At 25.1% G+C, this 27405-nt stretch overlaps 1 protein-coding gene across 1 annotated transcript in view; it reads right to left on the bottom strand.

Annotated features, from left to right (window-relative positions):
* Window positions 1-727: 727 nt before the first annotated feature.
* LOC145833841 (von Willebrand factor A domain-containing protein 3B-like) overlaps window positions 728-27405 on the bottom strand; it is a 43871-nt gene continuing 17193 nt past the window's right edge. Inside the window, exons 14-43 of the mRNA XM_082941048.1 lie at window positions 27068-27250; window positions 25763-25888; window positions 25439-25554; window positions 11158-11255; window positions 10864-10998; window positions 10532-10601; window positions 10189-10345; window positions 9547-9728; window positions 9177-9298; window positions 8689-8909; window positions 8167-8324; window positions 7786-7942; window positions 7242-7334; window positions 6656-6798; window positions 6542-6582; window positions 6368-6474; window positions 6256-6300; window positions 6046-6090; window positions 5541-5569; window positions 5409-5458; window positions 4535-4618; window positions 3922-4002; window positions 3461-3523; window positions 3230-3302; window positions 2815-2947; window positions 2618-2752; window positions 2421-2541; window positions 2116-2241; window positions 1259-1370; window positions 728-892 (exon numbers count right to left, since the gene is read on the bottom strand). Of these exons, the coding sequence (XP_082797174.1) occupies window positions 790-892; window positions 1259-1370; window positions 2116-2241; window positions 2421-2541; window positions 2618-2752; window positions 2815-2947; window positions 3230-3302; window positions 3461-3523; window positions 3922-4002; window positions 4535-4618; window positions 5409-5458; window positions 5541-5569; window positions 6046-6090; window positions 6256-6300; window positions 6368-6474; window positions 6542-6582; window positions 6656-6798; window positions 7242-7334; window positions 7786-7942; window positions 8167-8324; window positions 8689-8909; window positions 9177-9298; window positions 9547-9728; window positions 10189-10345; window positions 10532-10601; window positions 10864-10998; window positions 11158-11255; window positions 25439-25554; window positions 25763-25888; window positions 27068-27250 (3309 nt within the window). The 3' untranslated portion in view covers window positions 728-789. The remainder of the gene's footprint in view (window positions 893-1258; window positions 1371-2115; window positions 2242-2420; window positions 2542-2617; window positions 2753-2814; window positions 2948-3229; window positions 3303-3460; window positions 3524-3921; window positions 4003-4534; window positions 4619-5408; window positions 5459-5540; window positions 5570-6045; window positions 6091-6255; window positions 6301-6367; window positions 6475-6541; window positions 6583-6655; window positions 6799-7241; window positions 7335-7785; window positions 7943-8166; window positions 8325-8688; window positions 8910-9176; window positions 9299-9546; window positions 9729-10188; window positions 10346-10531; window positions 10602-10863; window positions 10999-11157; window positions 11256-25438; window positions 25555-25762; window positions 25889-27067; window positions 27251-27405) is intronic.

Genomic DNA, 27405 nt, shown 5'->3' with positions numbered 1-27405 from the left:
AAATTACTTTTTTTAATGAGTGAAATAATGAACTTTAATTATATTCTACAGAAACTTTTAAATTGTATATATAAAAAAAATACTGATAAATTTAAAAGAATGCATTGTTTTTTAATTGATTGAAAATATAGGTAGAAATAAAATGAATGATTTTAAATATTTAAAACCAAAAAACAAAATTAAAAGATAAAATAAATTTAAACGTGTTTTTCAAAAAGTGAAAAATTGTAAAACTTTTATTTTAAAATAAACATAATTACATAAATATTTGTAATAAAAAATAAAATAGAGTTTTTTGATAAAAAACGACTACTTTAATTAATTTAAGCATGAAATAGTTTAAAAGATATATATGAACTGTCAAAATTCTTTATTTAAAATAAACATAATTACATAAATATTTGTAATAAAAAATAAAATAGAGTTTTTTGATAAAAAACGACTACTTTAATTAATTTTAGCATGAAATAGTTTAAAAGATATATATGAATTGTCAAAATTCTTTATTTAAAATAAACATAATTACATAAATATTTGTAATAAAAAATAAAATTGAATTTTTGATAAAAAACGACTACTTTAATTATTTTAAGCATAAAATAGTTAAAAAGATGTATATTAATTTTTAAAATTCTTTATTTTAAAATATACATAATTACATAAATACTTGTAATAAAAATAAAATTGAACCTTTTGGTTAAAAACGACTAATTTAATTAATCTCAGCATGAAAAAGTTTAAAAGATAAATAATAATTGTCAAAATAGAAACAGCTGTTATTTTATAAAATTATGCAATAGCTTTTTGAAGTTTGTAAAAAGAGACTGATTCGTTGTAAAAATCTTCGGATATAAGATACGAAAACTTGTTATCTTCTGGCATCCATTTTAACCTTTAAGTATATTATTTTTTTATACAACTTTAGTTATTTTAACATATAAATGAACTAATAAGATTTTTTTTGTAAAACTAAACAGTATTTTAAAGTTTTTGTCTAATTACAATTTAGTTCTTGATATACTTTCTACTAAAGTATTAGAAATTACAACTTCAACTGAACGCCAAGAAGACATTGTGTCTAGTTTGAAACTTATTTTAAACAATTAAACAAAAAATATTAATTTTCTAAATGAAAATCTTGAAAGGTTTGCTGTACTAAAAATATGTTGTAAATTATCTATACATAAAAGACTTAAAGAAATTTTTCTGCTTAAGTTTTTAGTAGTTATGAAAAGTTCAGAATTAAATAAAAATCAACCTGCTGCCATTACAAAACTCAACAACAAAACAGTTCGAATCGCTATCATCTACTATTCTTCCTGGTAAATATTTCAGCTTTTCTCCGTCGTACAATGAAACAACGAAATCACCTAAATAAATTATGATGAATTTAAGTACAGAACTAATGGTAAGAATGAGTTTGTATTTGAAATTTAAAAGGGCACATTTTATAAAACAAATTTAAAAACATTAAACTTAACTATTAAAAGACTAGCTGTTATTTTCTAAGAATTTTGATTTTTTTCAAATTAAAAATTCATAACTACAACAAAAAATTGACAATAACGATGGAATAAGAAAATATAGAATTGTATAGTTCTATCAGATTTAAATAAAATCTTGCTTTCTGTTTATTGTAAGTTCGTACACCGTAAGTTCATTTTAACTTTAGTTAATTGAACTTATAGTATAACCCTCGATCATTATTTGAAATAAAACAATGGGAAATCGATTAAAGGAGGCTTAGAAAAACAACACATATAAACTCTAAACTATAACTAAAGCGTCGTTTGTTTTCTCACAGATTATGTCTAATTTACGTATAAAAATTTTTAAACATATTAAATGTTTTCAACCAAAAGAAAAGTAAAGCATTTAGAGTGTTAGTTAGTAGTCGCACTAACTGAAACTTTTAAGTCGTATAAATAAGTATTTTGAGAATTTTAACTAAGAAAATTAGTTATTAAGGCAAAATAAAAATACTTAAAAAATAAAACGACATTTTTTGAAAATAATCTTTTACTAGTTATTTTAAATCTGTAACTGATCTTAGCATAAACTGTCTTTGCTACGAGTAAAATTTAAACCTTAACAGTTTCATTTATGAAACTTCACCTGGTAAAAAAGTGTTTCTTGTGTGCGAAAAGGAAGTGAACATGAATTTTTGTTGCTGTGTTGAAGTCGTGCCGTCCCACCACAGTATCTCATTTGCATGCATTCCTTTCGATTTCATACACATACCTAGACATTTTTCATTTATACAACAAATCAGTTATATATTATTCTAGTCAATTAGCACTTAAATCTTCTTTTATAATATAAAACAGTTAATAAAAACAAAAACTTATTCAGTAGTTGACTACAGCTGTTATCTATAAATTAAATTTAAAGTTATTTTAAGTAATTAAAATTTTAAAAACCGAGCTCGAAAACTCCATTTCTTTCGTTTCTTGCAACCACCGTTTCGCCTATCCACTGGTTGGCGCACTTCTGCAGCAAGATCGAAACTTCTTTAAATTTTTCTTCGTTGATCATGTACACCTTAAATTATTATTATTGCCACCTACTTTCTACTGTGAAACTTTTGTTACTAAAATGTAAATACTTTGCAACTTACAGAATGTCTTTCCATGTCAGCTTTCTCTCCATCGTAGCAAGTCAAAGAAACACTTGCATCTCTTATACAAGTGACTTGTGAAGGAAAGAAATAACCTCCTAAGTCTTTTCTAGGTACCAAAGCGTAGCTGTTTGCCTGTTTTCATAAGAAATGATCGAAGTGAAATTAAATTACAAACAAATAATTTGTCGACAAACTTCCAATTGACAAACTGCATCGTCGTCTTCCGTGATCAGGTCACGCCTGATCGATTTTATCACGTGATTCTTACAACTAGTAACTGAATACACAGCTGGTGTTTGTGATATTTCCACTCCACTGATTGTGCCCCTATACAAATTTTTTTAACTATAAAAATAAAACAAGATGCTAATACTACTTTCAAAAATAGTTGCCTGACTATAAGAGCTAGTTAGCTACCAGTTTAACCTGAATAAACTTTGATGTATTTATAGTTTCAAAAGAATGACATTTGACATTAAACATCTTTCAACAACATACATTTTAGTACGCTAAAGATATTGTTTCAAAATTTTAAATTTAAATATGTTTCCAAAAAAAAAATCTAAAAATCGTGTTGCTAATTGTTGATTAACAAAGGTTAGAACTAACCGAAAATAATAGCCAAATGTTTTATCGAGGCATATAACTTCGTCTCCAACTTTTATATCTGAATTTTCGGTAACTGTTTTTTTAATTAGTTAATGAAAAATTAATGAGACATATATACAACTCGATCAAAATTATCGTTAAGTAATTGATACAAAGTTTATATAAAAATTTAGAAAGTGTTAAAAAGACTAAGAAAATATTTATTTATTTAAAGAATAAGACTATCGATACCTGTTTTATTTAAGTTATTGTTTTTAACTGAAGTGTGCGATTTTTCATCAGTTACATCTTTATCTGTTAAAATTATTATTTGTTAATAAGCACAATTAAGAAACATAGTATTTTAAAATTTTTAATTACGGAAAAATTTAATTTTCGAAACATAAAAGCAACTTTTATTTTAACTTAATAAGGCCTTCATATAAAAGTAAACATAGGAAATATAACGTAAAAGGCGTTAATCAAATCCTAGAAATCGAAACAAGCAGAGTCTATTTTATGAGCAGCGAAGCGCCCTAAGTCAATAAAGCTTTTTGCTAATATAATATTTGTTTTTATAAAAGTAAGTACTAATTTTTAACAAAAAATATAAACTATAAAGCTGTTTTGTAACTTAAGAAAGAGATACGAACTAATTAAAATTTTTCAAAAGTTTTTAAAACATTAGCAAAAAAAAAATGAAACAAACCAACCATTTTCATCTGACTTTGATGATGCACTTGTACTGCTGGAAGTTTCCTTTATTTCTTTGAAACTATTTTCTTGTTTTTCATCTAACATTAAACAAAAAATTCTATTTTTATTTTCTATAAAAAACTAAAAGGCAACAAGTTTTTCTAACTTATAGTTGCTAAGTTTTGTTAACCAAAATTAAAATCTTTAAGCATTTTTCAAACTCAGTTGAAACGTAAATTGTAAATAAATATACATACGAAAGCTAAAATCTTAAAAAAATACTTCACAATGCAAAGTTTGTTAACTATTAGTTAAATTTTGGTAGAAAATTTTGTACAGTTTTTGACAGTTATTGTCTTTTTATTATACCTATATGTTAGCTTGAAGTAAATTACTTTAATTAATCCATATTGAAATTTGAATTAATTTATAAATTAATGAAGAAAATAAATAAAAAATAAAGAATTCACGAATAAGTCAATAATTTTTGGCTTAAAAAATAAAATTGACTTTAATGAGCATAAGAATTATCATTGCGAATTTTAAGAAACTTTAAAGTTAAATATGTTATAGTTTACATAAATGAATCATATAACATATGCACAAAACAAATAGTAGAGCTTGTAATACCTGCTGAGGTAGAATGTGACAAAGTGCTACTTTTACTGATAACCGTTTGCACTTCAGCAGACTTCGTTTCAACTTTCGGTTTTTCTGTTTAAAATTTATTAAGCAAACCAAATTGAAAAATAGTTATTAAACAAATTTCATTGTTGGGTAAATCTACTTTGTCGAACTTTGAATTTTAAATAGTTTTAAATTATCATTTTGTAATGAGCCGCAAAAATCTCAAAATATTTTTATGAGTTTTAAGTGTATAAATTAAGTAATTTGAATTGAAAAAAAAGTTAAACATTAAGTAACAATCATTATCTTTTTACTAACTAACACTTTATAATATACTTGTATATCTAAAAACACTCTTAAAGTTGACGTTTTATAAACGATAACAATAAAAAATTTATTAAAAATTTTAAACTAAAATAATAACCCTATTTAAATAAATGATATTACTTCCTGATAAAAGTAGGTCAAATATTAATATCATCAACTAGGTCTACGAGACTATCTTTTATAATAAGTATCTGTTATAAGTGTTTAAAACTATTTTCACTTTTAGATACAAGCTAAACAATAATCAAACATATGAGAAGGCATACATAAAGAATCAAAATCATGTATGAATAAAAACAATAACCTTGAGAATAAAATGTTTAAACACTTTACAATGGAACTTAACTGTTTTAACTAAGTATTAGTAAAATAATGAATGTTTTTTAAGTTTTACTTATTATAGTGCAAATTATAACTTTTCTTGAACTTTTTATCATGTAAAAAACCAGTATAAACTTAAAGCAATTCATTGAAGACAAAAACAAAAAATACTAATAGAACAATATTTTTGTGTAAAATTAAAATAACACTTAAAAATACAGAAACGTACCTTTAACTTCAAGCTTTGAAGCAACTAATTCAAATTTAGACTCAATTTCTCTGTAATCAAATTAGTTTGTTATTATTAAGATTTTTTTTAATAATTTCAAGTAATAAAAATTAAAAAAAAAAAATTTCATACCTTTGCTGTTTTTCCAGCTCTTCTTTCAACTGTTAAAATTAAGTAAATGATGCAATTACTTAATAAGCCACTAAAATGGAAAACTTAAGACAATTATTAATCATTTAAATCCTTATGTATAATTAAACCACATATCGTAAAAGCATTTTATGTTTTTGTGTCATAACGTATTTAAATTTAACTTAATAACATGAAACTATAAATTTAAGCAACTTTAAGTTAGAGTTAAAAATACTTATTTGCTTTGTTATGTTTATACAAAAAGTCATTATTTAGTTGAAATGTTAAAGTAAGTATACAATATGCTAAATTTTTAAGGATTAACTTAAAAATTTTATTAAACAGAATATCAATTTAAGTATAAAAGTATGATTTTCAATTATTCTAAAACACAGAAAGCGTTATTTGAAACTAAATTTTGTGAATTTACTCAACCTTCTTAATCTAACTTTAAGCTTTTTTAACTAGAGGTAAATGTTAAACTACGCAGAAAAACATAACCTACCTGTCGTTTTTCTTCTCTTAGCTCAGTTATTATCAATTCCAAAACCTGTATAATTTGTTTAATAAAAGTTTTTTTTTCTAACAAAGCTATCTTTAACAAAAGTTATTTTAACATTTTAAACGAATTACCTCATGTCATTTAGTTTGTATAAAGAAGTTTTGAGCATATAAAGTATTTTATTTGTACTATTAATCCTTGCAATATACTAACCTTTCTATTTCCTTTCATCTGACGTTTGTACAACTTTTCCAAGAGCTGAAAAAGATTATTATAGCGTTATTTCTGATTTGTATGCTGAAACTAAGAAGCAACAAAAACAAACATTTCCATGTGTGACTTGCTGTTGCGAGGTTTTATCGACTTTTTCGTTTAAACTTTCAAAATAACTTTTTGTTTCGGCATTGTTTGTTTCCACTAGTTCATACAGTTCTACACATATTATATTACTTGTATAAAATGATAAAAAAATATTAAAAGTTAAAGAAACTTCACATACTTGATTTTCCTTCATCGCATTTTACGAAGTCTATAGGACCACTGAAAAACAAAACAAATTTTACAAAAATAAAATAAAAACGTAAACAGGAAAGTATTTATTTTTGAAACTCACACGTTGTCATCTACCTGGTTGGCAAATTTAATGTATCGCACGGCAAACTTGTAGTCTGGCGAGGAAATTCTGACGATGCCCCTTCTCTTCGCACGGGTTTTGTGCCCGTCGTATTTGAGCAGCGTGTACTTTTTGTGCCGCGCCTTTCAGTTTGTCACGTGATTAAATTAAATACAACAATTTTGCTTATAAAGTTTCAGTGAACTTTTAGAAAACCCAATAAAAAATTTTTAGTTGCAATTTAATTACATTCAGTCAAAAAAAAACTGATGGTTAAATATCGTACTACGAAAATAGTATCATAAAATGAGTTCAGACATTAATACTTTATAATGTTGGAAACAATATTGGAAATTGTTGTACAGTAAAGATTAAAGTTGAAAATATACTAGGTAACTAAAGTAAACTGTTTTATCGTTAGACTTTAAAAAAAAGAAATCTACCTAAAGCTATTACTTAAATTAAAACAAAAAGTGTAAATTACTTTAATCTTTTTAAAACATCGAAATTGACTTTAATTTTAATTATTTTCAAGTTTTAATAAAAAATAAACAGTAACCAAATAATTGTTTTTTTATTGTTCAACCTGGGTTTGTAGAGGGCAACCAATCACAATACTCGGTTTGTAACACGTGATTCCAATTTCACTCACATCAACACACAATGCATGGTCTCCAATCTTAATTGTTATTTTAAAGTTATTTGCTAACTAACTATGCAAAAAAAAATTAATTAAAATGAATTTAGCAGGTACTTCTAAAACAAATTTACGAAGAACGTTTAATTATAAGTTATTTCATAACAACTTAGTTGCCTTTAAATCTATTTAAAATAACTGTTTGAATTATTTCTAATGCTAAAACTTAGATTTAATACTTAAAAAATTTTATCGCTTGTTTGTAGGTTTTTTATAGATTTATTAACTGTTTTGATTAAACATTTTTTCTTATAAAAACTATATTTTAATAAAATATTTGTTTATAAAACTATCATAACGATGATATGGCAGCATTAGTTTTAAATTTTCGTTTCTTGAAAAATGAGCAGGTTGATTTCGCTAAATGTAGAAGTAACTCTGTATAAATTTAAAATCCACGTAAATGAACTATACAAAATTAAGTTATTGTAACCTTGAGAGGGGGACACGGCACAGCACCACTATTAACAATGACGTGTCTGTTTGACACCACACTCCTCATACCTGATTCCACGAAATCTACCACGAACTTGTGGTTGCCCTTCTTACTCTTAATAGTGACATCATAATACAAACCATCTTCTGCGTTCCTTTGAAAAATGTTTTAAAGTTTTTACCAGATACATTCAAATTACTTTTGGTTTTAGATAATTATTATACTCAAGATATCAACAAATAGACCCCAATGAGGTTTTAATATTGTTCATCTTAAGTTAAACAAGAAACAATATGTTGAACAAAATGTGTTTTTATTAATAAACGTTTCAAAAATCTGTAAGCATTTATGTAATAAAAAATATTTTAAAATTAAAACCTCGCAATTCCTTTCATTCCTCTGCATTGTTGCGAATACTTTTTTTTGCTTCGTTTTTGTGTTTTGGATTGTGAAGGAACGTCTTCTTTCAAGCTAATCGCATCGTTTTGAGTGTTTTCTTCTGGTTCGCTTACAACTTCTTTAGAAACAACAGAACTCTATAATTAAAATAAGTTTTGTAATACTTTTTAAACAGAAATCGTATTTGAAACTATTAAAAGTTTAATAACTGTAATAAAGAGAATTATCGAAATACCGTGGATATTCTGACTCAATATTCTATTTTAGTTATTCATAAACTGTTAATTTTTTCAACAATATGAATCTAGTATTTATTTTTCTTTAGCCAATAGAAGCTTGTACATATAGATAATATTTGTTTAGATCTTTTATTCTACTGCTCCGAAAAATTGCATTAATATAAATGAAATATAAATTATTTATCATTAACTTGGATGTTGATTTTTAATTTTACTAATAGGTCTAAAATTAACACAAAAAAAGACTTCACAAAAAACTAACTTCAGAAACACCTTGTTTTTTTGATAATTTACCATTTTCACTTTCGTTGGAATACATAGAAGGTGAACTTTCTTGATGTTTATCAATAGACTTCTTTGAATTAATACTTTCTTGTCTTAACGGAATATTCTGCTTCGAATACTTTGTTTTCTTTTTATTTTTCATGGAAGCTTCTTTTGACAATTTTTCTACTTCTTTAGACTCTTGAATATACTTTTTCCCTAAAAAGTTTTAAGCCTTTAATTTTTTCGATAAAAATGAAATTCGAAAGTTCAGAAGGGTATATTAAAGTTGTTGAAATCATATAAGGACATAATGAAGTGCTTAAAAATTTTCTCATAAGGATAGTTTCTAAGGGTGACAAAAATACTAAAAATTTGTTTATTTTGCGACTAAATTCTCGAACTTAAGTTATAATTAAGTCGCTAAATTAAAAAAGGTAACTTTAATAAATATATTTTTATTTATTTAGTGTACAAACTTAGTACCTAGTTCGATCTCATCTTCTAGAATTTGTAAATCTCTCTCTTCAACTGAACATTCGAGTTTTTCAAACAAATCCAAAATTTTGTTTTTATTGTTTAAGTACGAAATAGGAGTTTCATCAAAACTAAAACAAAACTTTATTTCGTTTCAATAAAATATATTGAAAAAAGTTTTATGAAAAACATTTCAATTTTGCAGTTAATTGTTAATAGAATAATTATATTTAAGATTATAAAAGTTGAGCTTATTAATAGTTATTAAAACCTTTTAAATCAACATGTTGACGTATTTTGTTACAACCGCAAAAATTAAAAATCAGTTAAAACTAAAAAAATCCAATGCTTTAAACGTAAATGCAGCTTTCACACTAACAGTTGCTTTTCACTTTCGGGTAAATGCTTATCCACGATAGCATTAAGCCTGGACTCGTACTCATTAATGCTCTTGTTGACTTTTTCGCGATATTTAACCAGGTTTACAGCGTTCGGGTTTACCAAACTCAATTTGGAGTTCGAGGCTCGACCTTTCGGTGACAAGTGAGCGATGGGAAACACCTGGTTTGAATATTAGTTTTAATAAACAACTATTTTCAGCCACAGATTTAATTAAAGTAATCATTTTTTTAAATTAAGAAATGTATATATTTTATCACCAGTATATCTTTTAATGACACTTGATAAATAAAATAAAAAAGTCCAGCGAAATCTAACATGATAAACAAAACAAAGGACTTAAGCAATTTACTGCTACTTGTCAAATTTATTTTATTGAGTATAAAACTATCTATAATAGAAAACTGAGCAACAACTCTGTGTCGTTGTAAAACAAAAAAGCAAAGTTTTATTTGCTTACTATTAAATAATTAATAATTTTAGTCTATACCAAAATTTAAACAAATCTACTAAAACAGTAACTTTCATCTTAAGTTTGTTATACGATATCCAGTTGAAACGATAACATTAGGTAACAAAAAAAAAACTTACTTATATAAATAAGTTAAAACACGCAACTAACATCGTCAAAAACTTTAGAAGATACATAAGTATCAAGCAAAGGTACGTATTTGGGCGTAAACTTGATCACTGTCGGCGCTAAAGCATCCATAAGTGTCAACCTCCTGGAAGCAAGGGAGTTTCGTTTCAACCACGTGCTACTCGTCGTGTTTAGGTTGCTAATTGAAATTAAGAAATTGTAATACTAACAAATAAAACAATCAAAGACAAATACTAAGTCAATCCAAAAAAGTTACTTTAATTAGCTAACTTAAGTATAACAAAAGTAAATAGAATAATTTGCTTCTAAATACATACGAAAATTATAATAAAGTTATGATTATATATCTGTTTTACCAACTAACTTGTTTTTGCGTCTTTTTTTCTTTGGTGCTTTTAATTTAAGTTGTTGGCGTATACCGGCTCTTCGTATTTCTGAATAAACTTATAAATTATAAAGTACATGCAGTATATCTTATTTTTTATCATTACAACTCAGAAATTTGTGTTCATAATGTAACATACAGCTAAATACATATAACAATACAACGCTTTATTTAATGCTTATTTGTTTTTGTCTAATGCTGTTTTTAGTTATTTTTGTAACGAATCAAAAATTGCATAAATTTATAACCTAAATATAGCTGATCTTAATTTTTTATTCAAAATGCTAATAAGTTTTTATAAACCGACTCACCGTAACTGGCTTCTGCGGACCTTCTGAGCTGGGTCTCCAAAAGCTGTCGGTTTTCAGGCAGAATCCAACCTTCCAAGTCACGTGACCTGGCCGACTTCATTCTCAGCACGCTCGTGCGCGTGTGGTGAGCCGAATCTGCGCGTAACAATCGAAAAAAAAAATTGAAAATAGTCAGCTTTTAGGTTGAAGCTTTTGACATTATTAAAAAATACAAGAGATTAAGAACTATACTCAATAAAATAAGACTGAAAGTGTTGTAAGCTTAAGTAAAATAATCAAAATAAAAGTTCTCACTTTGTATAAAATTACTGTTCGGTGTGTTATTTGGTGCACTTTTAAACGACCTTGCTGATCCCGCTGTGTTTGGTCTCAATGAAAGCGAAGATGTTATACTGTTAATAATGAGTCGTGTTTATTATGAAAAAATCAAAAGCTGTTTAAAAATATTTTGTGTATGTTAAACCTAAAAAACAAGGTTTATTTTTTAGATTAGTTGTAATACACATTCTATAAACCTTTTACAATTTTATATTTAAGTTATTTGTGAATTCAAATAAAATGTAATAAACTAGACTTGTACTTCAGGTTAATCAAAAATAGTTTCAAAAGTTTTCTATGAAATAATAACATAACACAATGCTTTTGAAAAAAATAAGTTGTCTAGAGCATTTTAAATGTTCAAATCTATAATTTCTCATATTATGAAACCTTAAACAAAAACATTAGAGCCTCTTTTAAAGTTCTTTTTTTAAATATAAAAGTTTTTAATATTAAGTACGTTTTAAGCCAGTTATACAAAAGATCGAAAAGCATACACCACGTATGTTTAAACTCTCTAAAAAAATTAAAAAAACAGAAAAAGTTACTAGTGCTTCTACGAATTTAAATATGGAATTAAAACTTTTTAGGGAAACTTTCACACTTATTTAAGAAAACCTTAAATGCTAGAATAAGAATAAAATTTTTACGACAACAATATGATGAGATTTATTGTATAGAAAATTAAATTTTGGCTTTCAAAATGCTTTTAAAAGTAGTTAAAACCAAAGGTAAAAATTTAACGACTGCTTATAAATTTTTAAGGAGGTTCAACTTTAAAAAATTGTTTTCTATCCTTTTAGTTTGTATCTTCTACTTATAAATCACTGATTAATTATATTTAAAAAACTACTTCAAATTTTGCGTAAATTTAAAAACCATTTAGTAGCTAAGAAAAAAAGTTTACAAAACAAAATCAAAGTGTAAAAATAAAAAGAATCCACTATGACCTTAATGTCTTTCTAACATTTAATTTTTCTACTGTTTTTTAATTCTGAATAATTAAAAAAAAAGTGTTTATATTAAAAACTTTAATATGTTTGATTTCATGTATATAAAGCAAACAAGGACTGTATTCCAGTTTAGTATCATAAGATGCTTCTTAAAAAAATAATCAACCTCAAAAATACTTTATTAACAGCAATCTTAAACTGGAAAGTATGAAAGTAGTCAAAACTTTGATTTAATCTAACTCTCTATTTGAAGAATTTTAGTTATTGTCGATTATTGTGAGTTTTTAAACTAAACTTAAATGCGAAACAAATATATTTTTAGTATAAAATCTGGCTAAATATTAAAATTTAAAAGTTTAGTAAATTGAACTTTTTATATTTTAAATTTTTTTCATAAAACATCACCGTATCAAATGTATTTATATATTTTTGTAGTACTTAATATATTTGCACTAAGTTTGTTAAACTTTTGCTCACTAATTTAGATTTAGTTACTTGTACGCATACTCGTGTTTATTGTATTAAAGAAGACTTTTAAGGAAAAGTAACTTGCTAACAACTTTATTATATCAGTAAATTTACTCAATAGTAAATTTTAACAAGAGTGTAAATAACAAAAAGTGAATTAAAGTTGTTTTTTACAACCTTTATATGTTTTTACGAAATAACCTTATACAACATTAAAAGAAAACAAGTTTGTAGAAAAATAGAAAACGCTAAAAAGCTAAGGTGGCTCGAACATTCTGTCTATTTTCTCCTTAGTGTCTATTTTTTTCTAGATAATTCTAAGAAATAACCAATAAAAGTGTAGTTTGCAAGATTATTTTTTGAATGAGAGTTGTATTTTAAGGATGCAAATACTTCGTCTGGAAATAATGGATAGAAATACATAGTTTTTACCAAAAAACGAAACAATAAATTTAAAGTTTAGTACTTTTTAAGACTTTTATAACAAAACTAAAACAGTGCCTAGAGTCATGTTTGAAAAAAAGAAGTTGCTCGAATACGCAGTGATGCGTTAAGCTAAGAAACTCAAATTACATGTAGTTACTTCGTTTGTTAGCCGTCAGTTTTTCATTCTGTTTACTTTTTTGTTGCAGGGCAGTTTACAACAAGTATTGGAGCTGAGACTTTAGTGCATTTACAACTGTTGTCTTAGTTATTAAAATACATGTTTAAACGTGTTTAAACTTACACTATAGCGATTTATGAAGTCGCGATCCTCTTTAATTACCAAATATTTAAGTAAAAAATAAATAAGACAGTATATAAATAAACATTAAGTTTGTTTTAAAAGTTAATGATGTAATATTTGTTTCTACAACTTGCATTAATATTTTTCTAGATAAAATTACAACTATTTATAACTGTTTTAAAATTCGGTTCAGACTGCTAATGTTTTAGTTAATTTAAGTAGCAAAAATCTTCTAATAATAATTCTAACACGAATATTTGTGAAGCAAAATGAATTTGAATACAAATTCTGAGCCATCAGGCTCCAACACATTTCAAGGTAAGATTTTTTATTAACTTAAGTTTGTAAGGCTAAAATATAATAAACTTTGTAATCGTTATACATTTGTAACAATAAGACAACTTAAAGGCAAAAAAAAAATGCACAATTCAAAATCTCCCAATTCAATTTTTGAAATTTCAAGCTCTAATAATTCTGAGTCTTGTGAAATAATCTTAAAATTTTATTTTTCATTATAATCTTATTAACTTTTTAACTTAGTAATCTTTTTATAGTTTCAAGTTATTTTTTAAATATGGCTAAAGAATGTTATAAAGCCTACTAAAATATGGCAATTTTTAGCAATCATGATTTTATTTTTTAATAAATATTACTCAAAACACTTTGAATAATCTTGATCTTACTAATAAGATTTTCATTTTTTCATATAGATTTAAGTTACTTTTTGAGATGTAGTCTCTTAACAATTTGTATAAGAATTTGAATGGTCATGTAATTTAGTTTTAAAATATTTTAACTTAGTTATTATTTTGTATTTTGATAGTTTTAAGTTTGTAAAGTCAAAGTTAAGAGTTTATTTAGTGTATAAAATCTCTTAAACTAAAATAATTTTTAATTACAAGTAAATTGATAGATATTAAATGATATAGTACCTGGTAATCTTAATTGAAGTATACATTTATTAAACAACAACAACTCAGTTAAAACATTTTTTTTTCAATATTATTATGTTATGTATGACATCTTAAACCATTGTAATTTTTTTAGATATGTATGTAGGTAAAAGTTCACTAAAACGTAATAAATATAATTTTGATTGACATTAAAAATTAATGGATTACTTAACAATGTAAAAATGTCACTTAAAGTATAAAAAAAACTTGGTATTATTTATCGTTTGTAACATTTCTTATGAAAACTAACAAAAAAGAGCATATAAAGTACAGTAATTTTTATAACTAAACAATGCATTAAATGTAATACTTAATAAGTTTTACTAATATATTTAAAAACTATAACAATTCTCAAAGCTTATGAGATACTCAATATATAATAACCAAAATAAATCTTATAACAAAAGTAATTAGATTTCAATGTTTAAGAGCATAGGGAGAAGTTTTTGTTTTTACTCTCAATTTTTACAAAAATAAATAAGATACCCAATCATTTTCCAAGTATAAAAAATTTAAAACTGAGATACAAGCGATCAACGTTTAACAGTTTAACAAAGCGTAAGCTAAAAAGGTGTAAAAACAATTTCACTCAAATCTATCTTCTTCTACAATTTTAGATAATTATTTTAAAAAAACTTAAAATATTAAACATCGTTAAAACTTTATAAAATTTAAAAAAATATGTCGGAAGGAATTGTTAAGTTTTTCTTTTAATATTAAACACAAAATAGATTTGTTTTTTATAGGATTTTTTTACTCTAAGCTTTAAAAAAATTGTTCTGATATAATTCTCTGAAGTAGCAAGGAACACTGTTTAATTTATTATTAATATACAGTATACTACCGCTTAAGTACGCACTTTTTTTGGTACGCATCACGCCTTAAGTACGCACTTATCAAGAAAGACAAAGTAAAGGATGTTATACTAGAACTTCAATAAATTCCAGTTTTTTTGCCTAAATTTTCAATCATCAAGTTTTTCCAGATTATTTTATGTTTCCAGGTAGAATGGCCAACCTGCTGAGTTAGCCTGATACTTTCACAACTTTTAAACTAGGGTGAGTAATCAAAGTGGCCTGAGATTGAGACAGTCCTGTTATTAAATGTTAACAAACTAAATACTTATGTAGTGGTTGCAGAAAAGTAAAAAGAATAATGATATTTGAGCTGTAATGCTATAAAATAAATAAATCTAGATGACAAAGTTAAAAAAACCTACATATACAAAATAGTTAAGTCATAATTTAATTTAAATGTACATACATTGATGTTTTGAAAATATTTGGTAAACACAAAGTAGTTTGGTACTTCCCTCTAACAAAAAAAAATGTAGCTTAATATTTTTTTTTAAATCATTGACTGACATTGACTTTCTATATTAAATGTATGTATTAATTATGTAGAAGCTTTTTATAGAAAAAATAAATCATTTTAAAATATATTAAAAAAATTTACAAATTAGAATTGTGTTTTAAATGTTATTTAAAATAAATGACTTGTTTAGTTGGCTTAATTATTTGGTGGCTAGTTGTAAGAAAGAAAACAAACAACTAAATTTCATATTATACTATATCGTCAAAAAGTACGCACTACCCGTGCTAAGTACGCACTTTTTGGTCGGGTTCAATTTGCGTACTTAAGCGGTAGTGTACTGTACTTAGCTTTTAGTTAAAATATTATAAAGGAAATAGATTTTAAGTGTAACTTCAGGTTTATGATAAAATTGACAATCAAAAATAGGCGGTCCATAGGTTTATATTATAAGCTTTCTATAAAATTTTGTATCCCAAAAAATATAATTTAAGTTTTATATTCTAAAAAGACTGATTTATAGTTCAAACTTTAAGCTTTCAAATAACAGATAGTTTTAAGTCTTGTTAGAAAATATTGAACAGCCTATGGCCTTAAATTATCAAGTTTATTAAACTAATATACCTTTGATTTCTTCTAATACAACAGTTCTTAAACATTTAGAGCATTATAAGTAGTTTTACTTGAAATTAAGTCAATTAAATCCTTTTCAAACAACAATTAAGAGTATTAAAAGTAGAACTGGTACTGCCAGTAGGACTGAATTAAAAAGTTTTTAGCTTTAAAAATGATTAAAGCTGTTAGCATAAAAAAATACTCATAAATTTTTAAAACTTTTTAAGGGCATAGTGGGTTAAACAATTTTTTGATATAATTTAATGTTTTTTCTGTAATACACCAAATAACAAATTGTATTTTTTCAGAATCAACTCAGCAACCTAGAGTACTAAGTGCGACAACACAACAGTTTGCAAATGAAGCTGAACTTTTGTACATCAGATTGAAAAACCTGTTTGACAATCAAGCTACAAAAAACAGTCAACTTGATCATTATGCTCAGAGTCTCCTCAAGCAAATTGCTGATTTGCAGAGAAACAACAATTTGCTAACCGCCAGAAACCAACAACTTGAGGCAGATAACAGGTTTGATTTAAGAAAATAGGATTAAAAAAAGCTAATACTCATAAATTGTTATTATAATCAATACACATAGTACACATATCTGTTCTTGCCTAAATTGTGTATTTAATTTTAAAAGGCATTTTATGTGTTTCAAAATAAGGACATATTTTTACAAAGATTTCAATAAAAAAAGTTTCTAATTTTCGGGAAGTTGGTTTAAATTTATGTCTTTTCCAAAGTTTACTAAAATGATAACTTTATATTTAATCACAAAAAAAAAAAGAAGAATTAGAGCTATGTTTTAAAAATTTTGGATTCATATAACATTCAATTTTATCAGTTTATTTCTTACAACGTACTTCAAAACTGGAAATAAAATTGTATGTTTACAAAAGCTTTGCTAGAAAAGTATAAGTTTTATAAACTTCAACAAATCTATCTATTTATCGTATTATGAGAAAATATCTGTTTACTAATTTGTTACTAAATTTTACTGAAGTGTAATTCATTAGTATTGCAAATTTGTTATTTTTAATACATCCTAATCAAACCATGACTAAAGGTAAGAAGTTGAACATTAAAAAAAAAAATTAAGCTTTTTATCAATATAATTTTCTAATAAATAAAAGTGTTTTTTATACTTAACTTTAATGGTTAGTAGCTAATAACAAATTAATAAATAATAAAATTTCCAGAGAATTATCCAAAAGTGTGCTAGCAAATGATACACATGTAGAAAATGAAAAAAACTTCACAAAACAAAATCAGCCAATTAATATGGAATCACCTCAGCAAAACTACACGACACCCAAACTTCTTAGTCATAAACCATATATTTTTGGACCACAACAGCTAAATATTCAATCTTTACATCAACAAGCTAACAAACAGAGCTTTCAACCAAGTACAGAAATTAAGAAATCGACTGGCTTTGATGATTTTCTAAAACCTCCAAAAATTATTAAACCTCCAACTCAACACTTAAGCACAGTACAACTTGGAAAAGGAATTGTACTTGCTCAAGCGAATATACAAAACAACCAAAAGTTGAAAAATTCAACTCCATTTTTTATACAAGTGAAGCCACCACAGTCAATAAGCCAAAATGTAAATCAACAGCTAAGATTGAAAGTTCAGAAAAACTTCAGTCAGCTAAACCCAAACAAGATGAAAAATATAGCTCAACAAAGACCAACTGATGAAAACCAGCAGAACTTTACTGGGGTTAAAACGATTCCATCAGCTAGTGTTAAACTTACTAAATCAGCTCAGAAAATAGCGGTACCTAGCAGTAACATCATTATGTCTAACGATGTTGATAATAGTGATACAGGTTTATTTTAGAAATACTTTGTTTTATCTATAAACATAAGGTGTAAAATTGACATAAAAATCTTAAGTAAAATTATTAATAAAGTAAAAGTGGCTTCTAAAAGCATTATAATAAAAAAAAAATCTAAAACAAAATATATAGATAGTTTTTCATAAACCTAAGCGTGTTTTATAACTTCGTAAGTTACTAAAGGTATAAAAAATTAAAAGTAATGTAGCTATACAAGGTTGCAATTATTTATACTGTATATACCAGTTTTTAATTTTTTGCAAACTTAGGTATTAGTAACCTGGTTAAGGATGTAAAGACTATCCAACCTAAAACCGACAACAAAACCGAGAACAAAAGTTTAATCCAAAGCACCAACAAATTAGGTACTGGGGACAGTTTACATTTAGAAAATCCTTCTCGATCAAGAAAAGTTGGTGATATTCTGCACAAGACTTTTCCATCAGTTGACAGCGGAATGGAGTCGGAAGATAATAAAGAGCAGACAATTACTGGTTAGTTTGTAAACCATTTTCAGATGTATAAATACGATATTATTACAGAATGTACCAATAAGATTATGTAAAAAATATTTAATTAGAAACTTTTTTGAAAATATAAATTACAATAATATGTTTTTCAATAAGTTATTCTTCTGTGTAAAAATAATGTTGTATACTTTTTATATTTGAATGTTTATAAAAAATTATCTAGAAAATAAATTGTAATTTATATATGGAGTTTTGAATTATGACTAATAAAAATTTATTTGTAGAACATTCAAATAGATCAATTACTTAAGAGTAAAATAATTTATTTTTTTAAACTTTTATTTTAATATTTTGGTAACGTTTTAATTATAAAAAAAGGTAATGTATTTACAACACTAAGATAAACTTAATGTGTTAAGCAGTAAACTTTATAATTGATAGGCTTAGTAAGGACTACTAACTTATTTACAGAGTGGCGACAAAACCTAAAATCATGAAAAAAAACTGAATTTAACAATTTAGGCTTATTAAACCTGGATTATGAGATATTTTGAAAAAATTTGGAATTTTAAACAAAAATCACTAAAAACCTGGAATTTTAAACAAATTTTACATGTTAGGTAGTAAAATTTTAATTTGACGCAAAAAATCTATCAATAGACTAATCTTTTTTGTCATCATTAAAATTTTCAAATTAAAAAAACATTTACAGTATCTTTTCAATTTTTTTATACTATTTAACACATTTTTTTTAATCTTAAACTTTAAGTTATTAAACTTAAACTAATAATAGACCTAAAAACGTGTACTTTAAAAACCTGGAAGAAATCTGTCAAAAAAGTTGGCCACCCTGTATTTAGCGCAGTAAGTTAAACAAAGATAAAAACTGATTAAGCAGTTTAAATTTCATTGTATGTAAAAATTAGTAATAAAGTTGTATATTTAGAAGAAAGGAGAAGATTTGCGTGTCCGGTATGTAAAAGAACTTATTCCTCAAAAAAAGGTCTTCATACTCACATGAATGTTCACGATGAAAACAAGGTTTGTTAATAATATTATTTGTAAAAAAATACTAAAAGCACAAAACCTATAACATAAGTGTCTGAACATTACCACTTAACTTTTTTAAAACAAAAACAGAATAAAAAAGTTTTAAGTACAAATAATATATGAGCTTTGTAAGAGTTTGGTATATAGGACCTAAAGTAAATAATTGAAAAGATACTGTATTGCTATTTTAAACGTGTTATATAAAAAATAATATATAATAGCTATTTCTTTTAAATATTAATTAATTTACAGTTAAAACTGTTCTAAATTGTTTTGATTAAAATTTCAAGTTCCAGACTATTCTAGGATTACAGGTTAAATTACCACACTGTCTGATTATAAAAGCTGCAAAACCTTTTGTTTTATTTTGTGTATAATTTTTTGATGAATGTTTATGCTGTTTTGATTTGAAACGGCACAACTAAGACAGTTTTATTACAACTATGAACCATAAAAAAACAAACATGTTTAATTAGGTGGTAAAGTTAGAATAGAACAAACATTTAATATTTAAAAACATTGCTAAATGTAAACAGTTGTAAATATTTTTTAAATTTACATATTTTTTTGTTTAAAAATAGTGTTAAAAACTTTTTATGAAATGTATTACTTTTCACCAATAACATATTATTTTTTTTAATTCAAGCTTTTTTGGTTATACAAAAATTAAAACTACAGAACGTAAATGAAAAAAAGACATACGAATGCACCTTGTGTAAGAGAACATTTAATACAACAACTGCTCTTAAGTCACATAAACAAAAAACTCATTTCAGTTTGGAGTAAGAAGAACAATGGAAACTAAGAAATGTGAACAGTATATCTAACTTGTTTTTGTCTACTGTTTTACTTAAAGATATAAGAATCTGCATTGAGACTTCATAAATTAAACTTTATCTTTGTTTGATTAGCGTTTGATATTAATAGACTATAATTTTTTTTTTTAACAAATTTGATTCTGACACAATAATGTATAATATTTTTTCAAGTAAAATGTCTCTTATTTTTGTTGTTTTGTCATTTAATTTGATGAACTATTTATATCTTTTAAGTTAACACCTTTCTAGTTTACAACGCCGTTTTTAACGTAAAGCTCCTAAATGTGTAAATTTATTTTGATTAACGAAAAGCTTCTAATATATATATATAATCTACCTCTCTTAAATGTAATTTTTAAAGAGTTATTTTTTAAAGTTAAAAGTATTTGGTCAAAATAAGATAAGTACAAATTTTAGAAGTCTTTTTGTTGTCAAAATTATTAGGTTAAGTTAGTACTGCATTGTAGCTTATTTAAAACACAGTTTTGATCCTTTTTTATTTACATTTGTATCGATTTTGTTTAAGTTTTTGAAACCATTGATAAAAGTGTCTAGCTTCAAAATATAAAACCATTACAAAAATATTTTGTTCTTCAAATAATAATTTACGTTCATTTACTTAAAGCTGTTTTTGATTTTCGATTGATAAGTCTTTATGGATTATTTTATGCAACGTTTCATACTTGAGATTTTGATACTTGCCGGAAATAAAAGTATAATGTGTAAGATAACTTTAAGTGTTCATATTATTAATTCTAAAATTGTTAAGCTAAATTATTTGTGTTTTAAATATTTCAAAAATGTTATTGTAGTATTTATAATTTTATTTTAACTAAACAATTAGTATCGGATTTACCTTTGGCTAAATTCAGAACATATTTTTTTTTAAATATAAATTATAAATATTTAAAAGGTTAATAACATAATATTATTTTTTTAGATTTAATGTAAAATTAGTTCACTTAAAAAAGGGAAAAAATTGGACCAGTTAAATCTATTGAAAGAGGCATCAAAAATTTGTCATTATTACTAGATAGTTTTTAGTTTAGAGTTTTTTAATTGTTTTGAGCTAGACCAGGGTTTTCCAGACTTATCTACTTGTCCCCCCTTATAGCAAGGTTTAAACAAAATTCGCTTCTCTGTTAAAACTTACTGTAAGGTATGCCTAATTACAATATACGTTAAAATCAAATATGTGAACAATTATGAGATATCTCCACTTAATAGCAAGATTAAAACAATTCACAAAGTTTTATTAATTACGGATATTTCAAACAATTTTAACAACTAAAAAGTTTTTGTTATTTTAGCAATTAAGTTACTTTAATATTACTACTTATTAATGTCACTAACTTATTATTAGCAACCAACTCTACTTTAAGTAACCAATAACCAAACAAAGTTTAACATTTTATTTATTTGAATGTAGTAAAAAGTTATTATGGTTGTAAGATATAAGTAAGAATTATTTCAATAAAGAAAAGTATATCTACTTTAAAAATGGAAATACTTGTTCAGAACAATATACAACAGAGAATTACAATAAACCTATGATCTTGTAATCTTATATAAAAAAAGTATAAATTTTTCAAATAAGCTAAATTTTTCTACGAGCTATTGAAAAACTAAGTGATCAAGTTAAATAAGTTTTTTATTTATTCATTAGCTTCATACTGCTTTGTAATGTAGTTGACATATACTTTTTGTATAATTAAAAAATACTTCAATAATTAAAATAAAATAATCTCTTAATGTTAATGATAGTTCAATTGATGTAAATATTTTGACCTGGTAAGAGTCACAAACAAAGCAAGCGTTATTTTAAAACATAAAAAAATGAATCTCTCTGCTAGTTTAGCACAGGTAGTTCGAAGGAGTAGTGACTATGACATAACAAAGTTTATATAAGTTAAAACATATTTATAAACCAAAATACGTTCAAACAACAATTTCAAAACATGATAAATGTAAACGCAATAACAGAGTACAACAATAAAACACTCAACTAACCGTTTAAACCATACAGTTATTAAATTTTTAACAGTGTAAGATCCAAGTAGAAAATAGATTTTACTTCAGAAAAACTTTAAAAATAATAAATAGGTACACTGAATGTGTTGGTTTTTTAAGTAAAACTTTTCAATTGCTTTAAATTAGTTTTAACATTTTTCAATTAATCTGAGGGGAAATATCAAGAAATAAACTTAATAATTAATGATGGCGCGAAACATCTCAACTCTGTTGATGATGGCAGTAATAACTACTGGTTAAGAAATAAACTTATAAATTTAATACCTAAAAGTAGAAAAGTGCCCACTAACTTAAACATCGCCCTCTTTTTTGCCCAAATGCTACACATTTCCCACTGAAATGATGAAACTAGACGATATTAAAACTTTTAATTAAATGGTCTGTTGTTTAATTATTGTACTAATACTAAAAACTTTAAATAAACAACTGAAAGGTGTATATGGCTATTATTTCAAATAGTTTTAGATATGAAAACAATAACTTTGTAATTAGAAAATTCAGGAATATAAGTTGAAGTCAGATTACCTGAGAATTTCAATACAGAGCCTTGTTTAATTCCAAAAGTCTTGAAACTGTTTGTTTTTTTAAATTTATTAAAACTATCATTTCAATTTTTCAATAAAACCATAAACCTTATAGAATTCTAAAACAACTACCATAACAATTCATTTCTAGCAAAAGAAAATAACAATAACTATTGTATACTTAATATCAAATTTAGTAATAAAAATGTTTCAGCTAATTCATTTTTTCAAACTTCATAATATATTGATTATTTAAAAAGAAGCTTCGATTTTGTTGTAATTTATATGAAGATACTTATAATTAATTTCATTACTAAACCACACTTTATAACATTAGCTATAATTACTTTGGAAGACAATGTAAAAAATATCTTTACAAAAATTTTTATAAAATATAGACTATTAAAAAAAGACATAATGTTAGGCAGTTAAATTCAATCAAAGATGTTTAAAACATTAAAAAAATGTTAAAAAAAAAACACCTAAAAATTTTCTTAATACTTTAGCATGTTTCAATTTTGATCAGTTTATTATATTTAACACGAACTTTTCTATTTTATCAAGTTCTTTAAGGGTTTAAAAATAAAGAACACAATAGAAAACAATTTGTTGAAGGCCTTTTATGAAATAAAATAAACATTAAATTTGAATTTATAGATCAAGGTGAGTAAGATACAACTTCAAAGGTTATCTGTCTAATTTACACGAACGTACAAAATTGCACGAGTGTACAAAGTTGCACGAAGATAATTTTGCACGAAAGGTCACTTTTGCACGAGCAGAAAATTTTACACGGGTTAAATTTTTTAAATTTTATATAATTATTTTTGTATTAATTTTAGTTTTTTTTTAATTTAGTTTTTTTTTATCACTGTTACCCCTAACCCTTACCCTCGGTTAGTAAGTTATTAATATGTTTTTAGTTTTTTTATTTTATTTACTTAATCTTTTTAATTTTAATTTTTTACTATTACAGTAGACTACCGCTTAAGTACGCAAATTGAACCCGACCAAAAAGTGCGTACTTAGCACGGGTAGTGCGTACTTTTTGACAACATAGTATAATATGAAATTTAGTCGTTTGTTTTCTTTCTTACAACTAGCCACCTAATAATTAAGCCAAATAAACAAGTCTTTTTATTTTCAATAACATTTAATACATAATTCTAATCTGCAATTTTTTTAATAGATTTTAAAATGATTTATTTTTTCTATAATAAGTTTCTACATAATTACATAATATAAACATTTAATATAGAAAGTCAATGTCAGTCAATGATATAAAAAAGGTAATTAAGCCATATTTTCCATACTTTGTTTTGTTAGAGGGAAAGTATCAAACTCTATTGTGTTTAACAAACATTTTCAAAATATCAATGTGTGTACAATTAAATTAAATTATGACTTAACTATGTTTTATTTGTCGGTTTTTTTAACTTAGTCATCTAGATTTATTTATTTTATAGCATTAGCTCAAATATCATTATTATTTTCACTTTTCTGCAACCACTACATAAGTATTTAGTTTATTAGCATTTAATAACAGGACTGTCACAATCTCAGGCCACTTAGACTACTTTTTTATTAAATCATTTGATATAAATATATAAAAAATATATATAAAATTTAGATTTTTTTTGTTTTTCTGTATAAGTGCGTACTTAAGGCGAGGTGCGTACCAAAAAAAAGTGCGTACTTAAGCGGTAGTCTACTGTACTGTTACCCCTAACCCCTACCCTCGGTAGTTTTATTTTTGATAACAATATTTATTAGTGTTTTACTATCACTGTTACCGCTAACCCTTACCCTCAGTCAGTAACTTTTTTTATCTTTTTTTTTTATTAAATTTATTTTTAGTTTATTAATTTTTTTTTTATCCGTATTTTTTACTCTCGTGCAAAAATGTAACTCGTGCAAAATTGACCCTTGATGCAAAATCGTCTTCGTGGAATTTTGTTCCCTCGTGAAAATTTGACTTCGTGCAGTTTTGTCTTCGTGCAATTTAGACCCGTTCCCAACTTTTAAAAATTTTAGAACCAAAATAAAGGTAACTAATAATTAAACTTGTGTAAAGCTGATCAGTTTTAAAATGTTTTTGGTCTACTTAAAATTCGAAAATTTAAATTTATCATTTAATTCTGTGAATAAAAAGCTACATTGTATAAGCAATCTTTTACAGGTTACCTATATTTCTTCATGTTTTTTTTAATTACATTTAATACTAATCTATGAACTCTCAAGTAAGTTGAAGTTTAAAAAAAAACTGTGCTAGTTTTAAAGAAAAACAATATTTTAAGTATTAAAATATTCTTATCACAACTAAACTTTAGTTTCAAAAGCTATGTTTTTATTCCTACATTTGCAGTAAAAACTACATATATATACATTAACTATTTTAAAGTTGATGAATTTGTTAACTTGAGTCAGAAAGTTTTTGATAGGGTTATTACGAATTTAATTCAGCATTCTTTATACAAAAATTTCTAACCCTTTTGCAGGGAATGAAAACTTGGAACTGTTAGTTTTTGTTGTCATTGGAAGTTTTGATGATTTCGAAGGAGCTAATGAAACGATGGATTGGTCATCTTTGATTGACCTTGGTGTCTTAAACAATAGTAGTAAATTAAACAAATAGTAATTTTAAGTATGGACACTTCAGCAAACACATTTCAATTTTGAAGACTGTTGAAAGTTGAATAAAACTTACAAACTTTTGCATTTAGTTAAGATATATAAAAGGCGTTAAAGAAGTTAAAAACTTATGGAGTCTTATGGGTAAAACTTAGCAAGACTGTCTACTAAACACACAAACCAAGTTATGCGGCTTTTTGTTGAAGTACCAGTCGAGCGTGATGCATCTCGCCCTCAGCTGGGTCACTTTCTCCAAATCGTGCTCCCCTCTTTCAAGCTCCTTCCTCAGAAGCGCAAGATCTTCGCTCTGTGCATTTTACAAATAATATTATCAACAAAATTTAACATTTATTGTAGTACTAATTGAAAACTGTGTGTTTGTTCTTAGTAGACTGCAGAGCGTTTCTGATGAAAAGCGGTGAAAATGTTTTAAATCGTTTCAAAAAAGATTGGAGAGTTTTATTTATATACTGATAAATTTACAAAGGCTTAGGTGTTTATTGTTATTAATTTAAAAGTTTTCTAAAAAAAAAATTATTATTCATAAGTACAGTCAACACAACTTTACTAGTTTATATATGAAACAAAAAGTTAGTAAAACTATTGATATACTAAATCTAATATTCAGGATCCGCACAATTAAAAATAACTAAAGCTATATTACACAAAGAGTATATTTTGTTATTTGCTTATTACCTATTAATTGTTGAACCTAATAATCAATAAAAATAGATATACAATTTCTGGTGCATTGATTTTCAATTCAATCGACCTTAACTTAGAACATTACAATAATGTATAGATGGTTAAACTATTTAGAAATAAAAAATCCATTAAAATTTATCTGTGCAGCAAAATAAAAAAAGTAAATTAATCTCAAGAAACGAAAAGTTGTTATTAATCAATGAATCCACTTTCTTTTACTAAATCAATAAATAAAAACATATCCAAAGAGGTGAAAGTTAAAAATTTACTTTTGGAATTTAATAAAAAAAATTGTAGACTTTATAGCAACAACAGTTCACTAAAATAATTTCAAACGTTTATACACCTTACAGTATAAGTCAATTATTGTTTAACAGTATCTAAAACTGTGGTTTTGAATAGAAGTTTATTGCTTTTTTTTTTTTCAAAAAAAACTTGATTGAAGCTCATTTTACTTATTTAGATTCGGATCAGGCTCGAATTTGTATTTTTTTAATAAAATTAAGCTGGATCCAGCATATAACTTATATCATTTTATAATATTAAATTAATTTTTTTATTTGTTATACTGCGTTACAAAGTTCTCTAAATAAAGCATTAACTATAAAAATTGCAAGCAGCACATTTCTATAAAGCTCAATTAAGAAACAAATAGATTATTTGTATACATAAAGAATTTTAAATCTACAAATAAAATTTTGAGTTGCAAAATATCATATATTTATCAAATATGTTTTTAATTATAATTAGGCACCTATTTAAAAAAATAAGAAATTTAAACTTCATAGGACTCTATGACGTCATAGATATCGGGGTGGCAGTCGAAGTTGTGATACCTTCCACCTGTGTCACGTGACAGCTGATGGAGAAATTTAGCCGCGCCAACGTCGTTGCAGGAATACGCCACCGTGTGGATTGGAATCTGCTTCTTGAAAATCGCCTCAGACAAAATTTTTTGCGTTCTCTATATAAAATGAAATGGTTTAATATAAGTATTTGCTATAAAATTATCAATAGTCACGGTTTTATATGTAACACTTTTAGATAAACTTAAATTTTTAACTAAAACAGTACTAAATGCAGGTATCATTAATTTTATGGTGATATTAGCAATAAATA

Source organism: Thalia democratica, chromosome 4 (assembly GCF_965202585.1).
Source record: "Thalia democratica chromosome 4, ktThaDemo2.hap1.1, whole genome shotgun sequence".
Classification (NCBI taxonomy): Eukaryota; Metazoa; Chordata; class Thaliacea; order Salpida; family Salpidae; genus Thalia; species Thalia democratica.
Note: the sequence above shows the minus strand (reverse complement) of the source record. Positions and strands in the feature narration are given on the sequence as shown.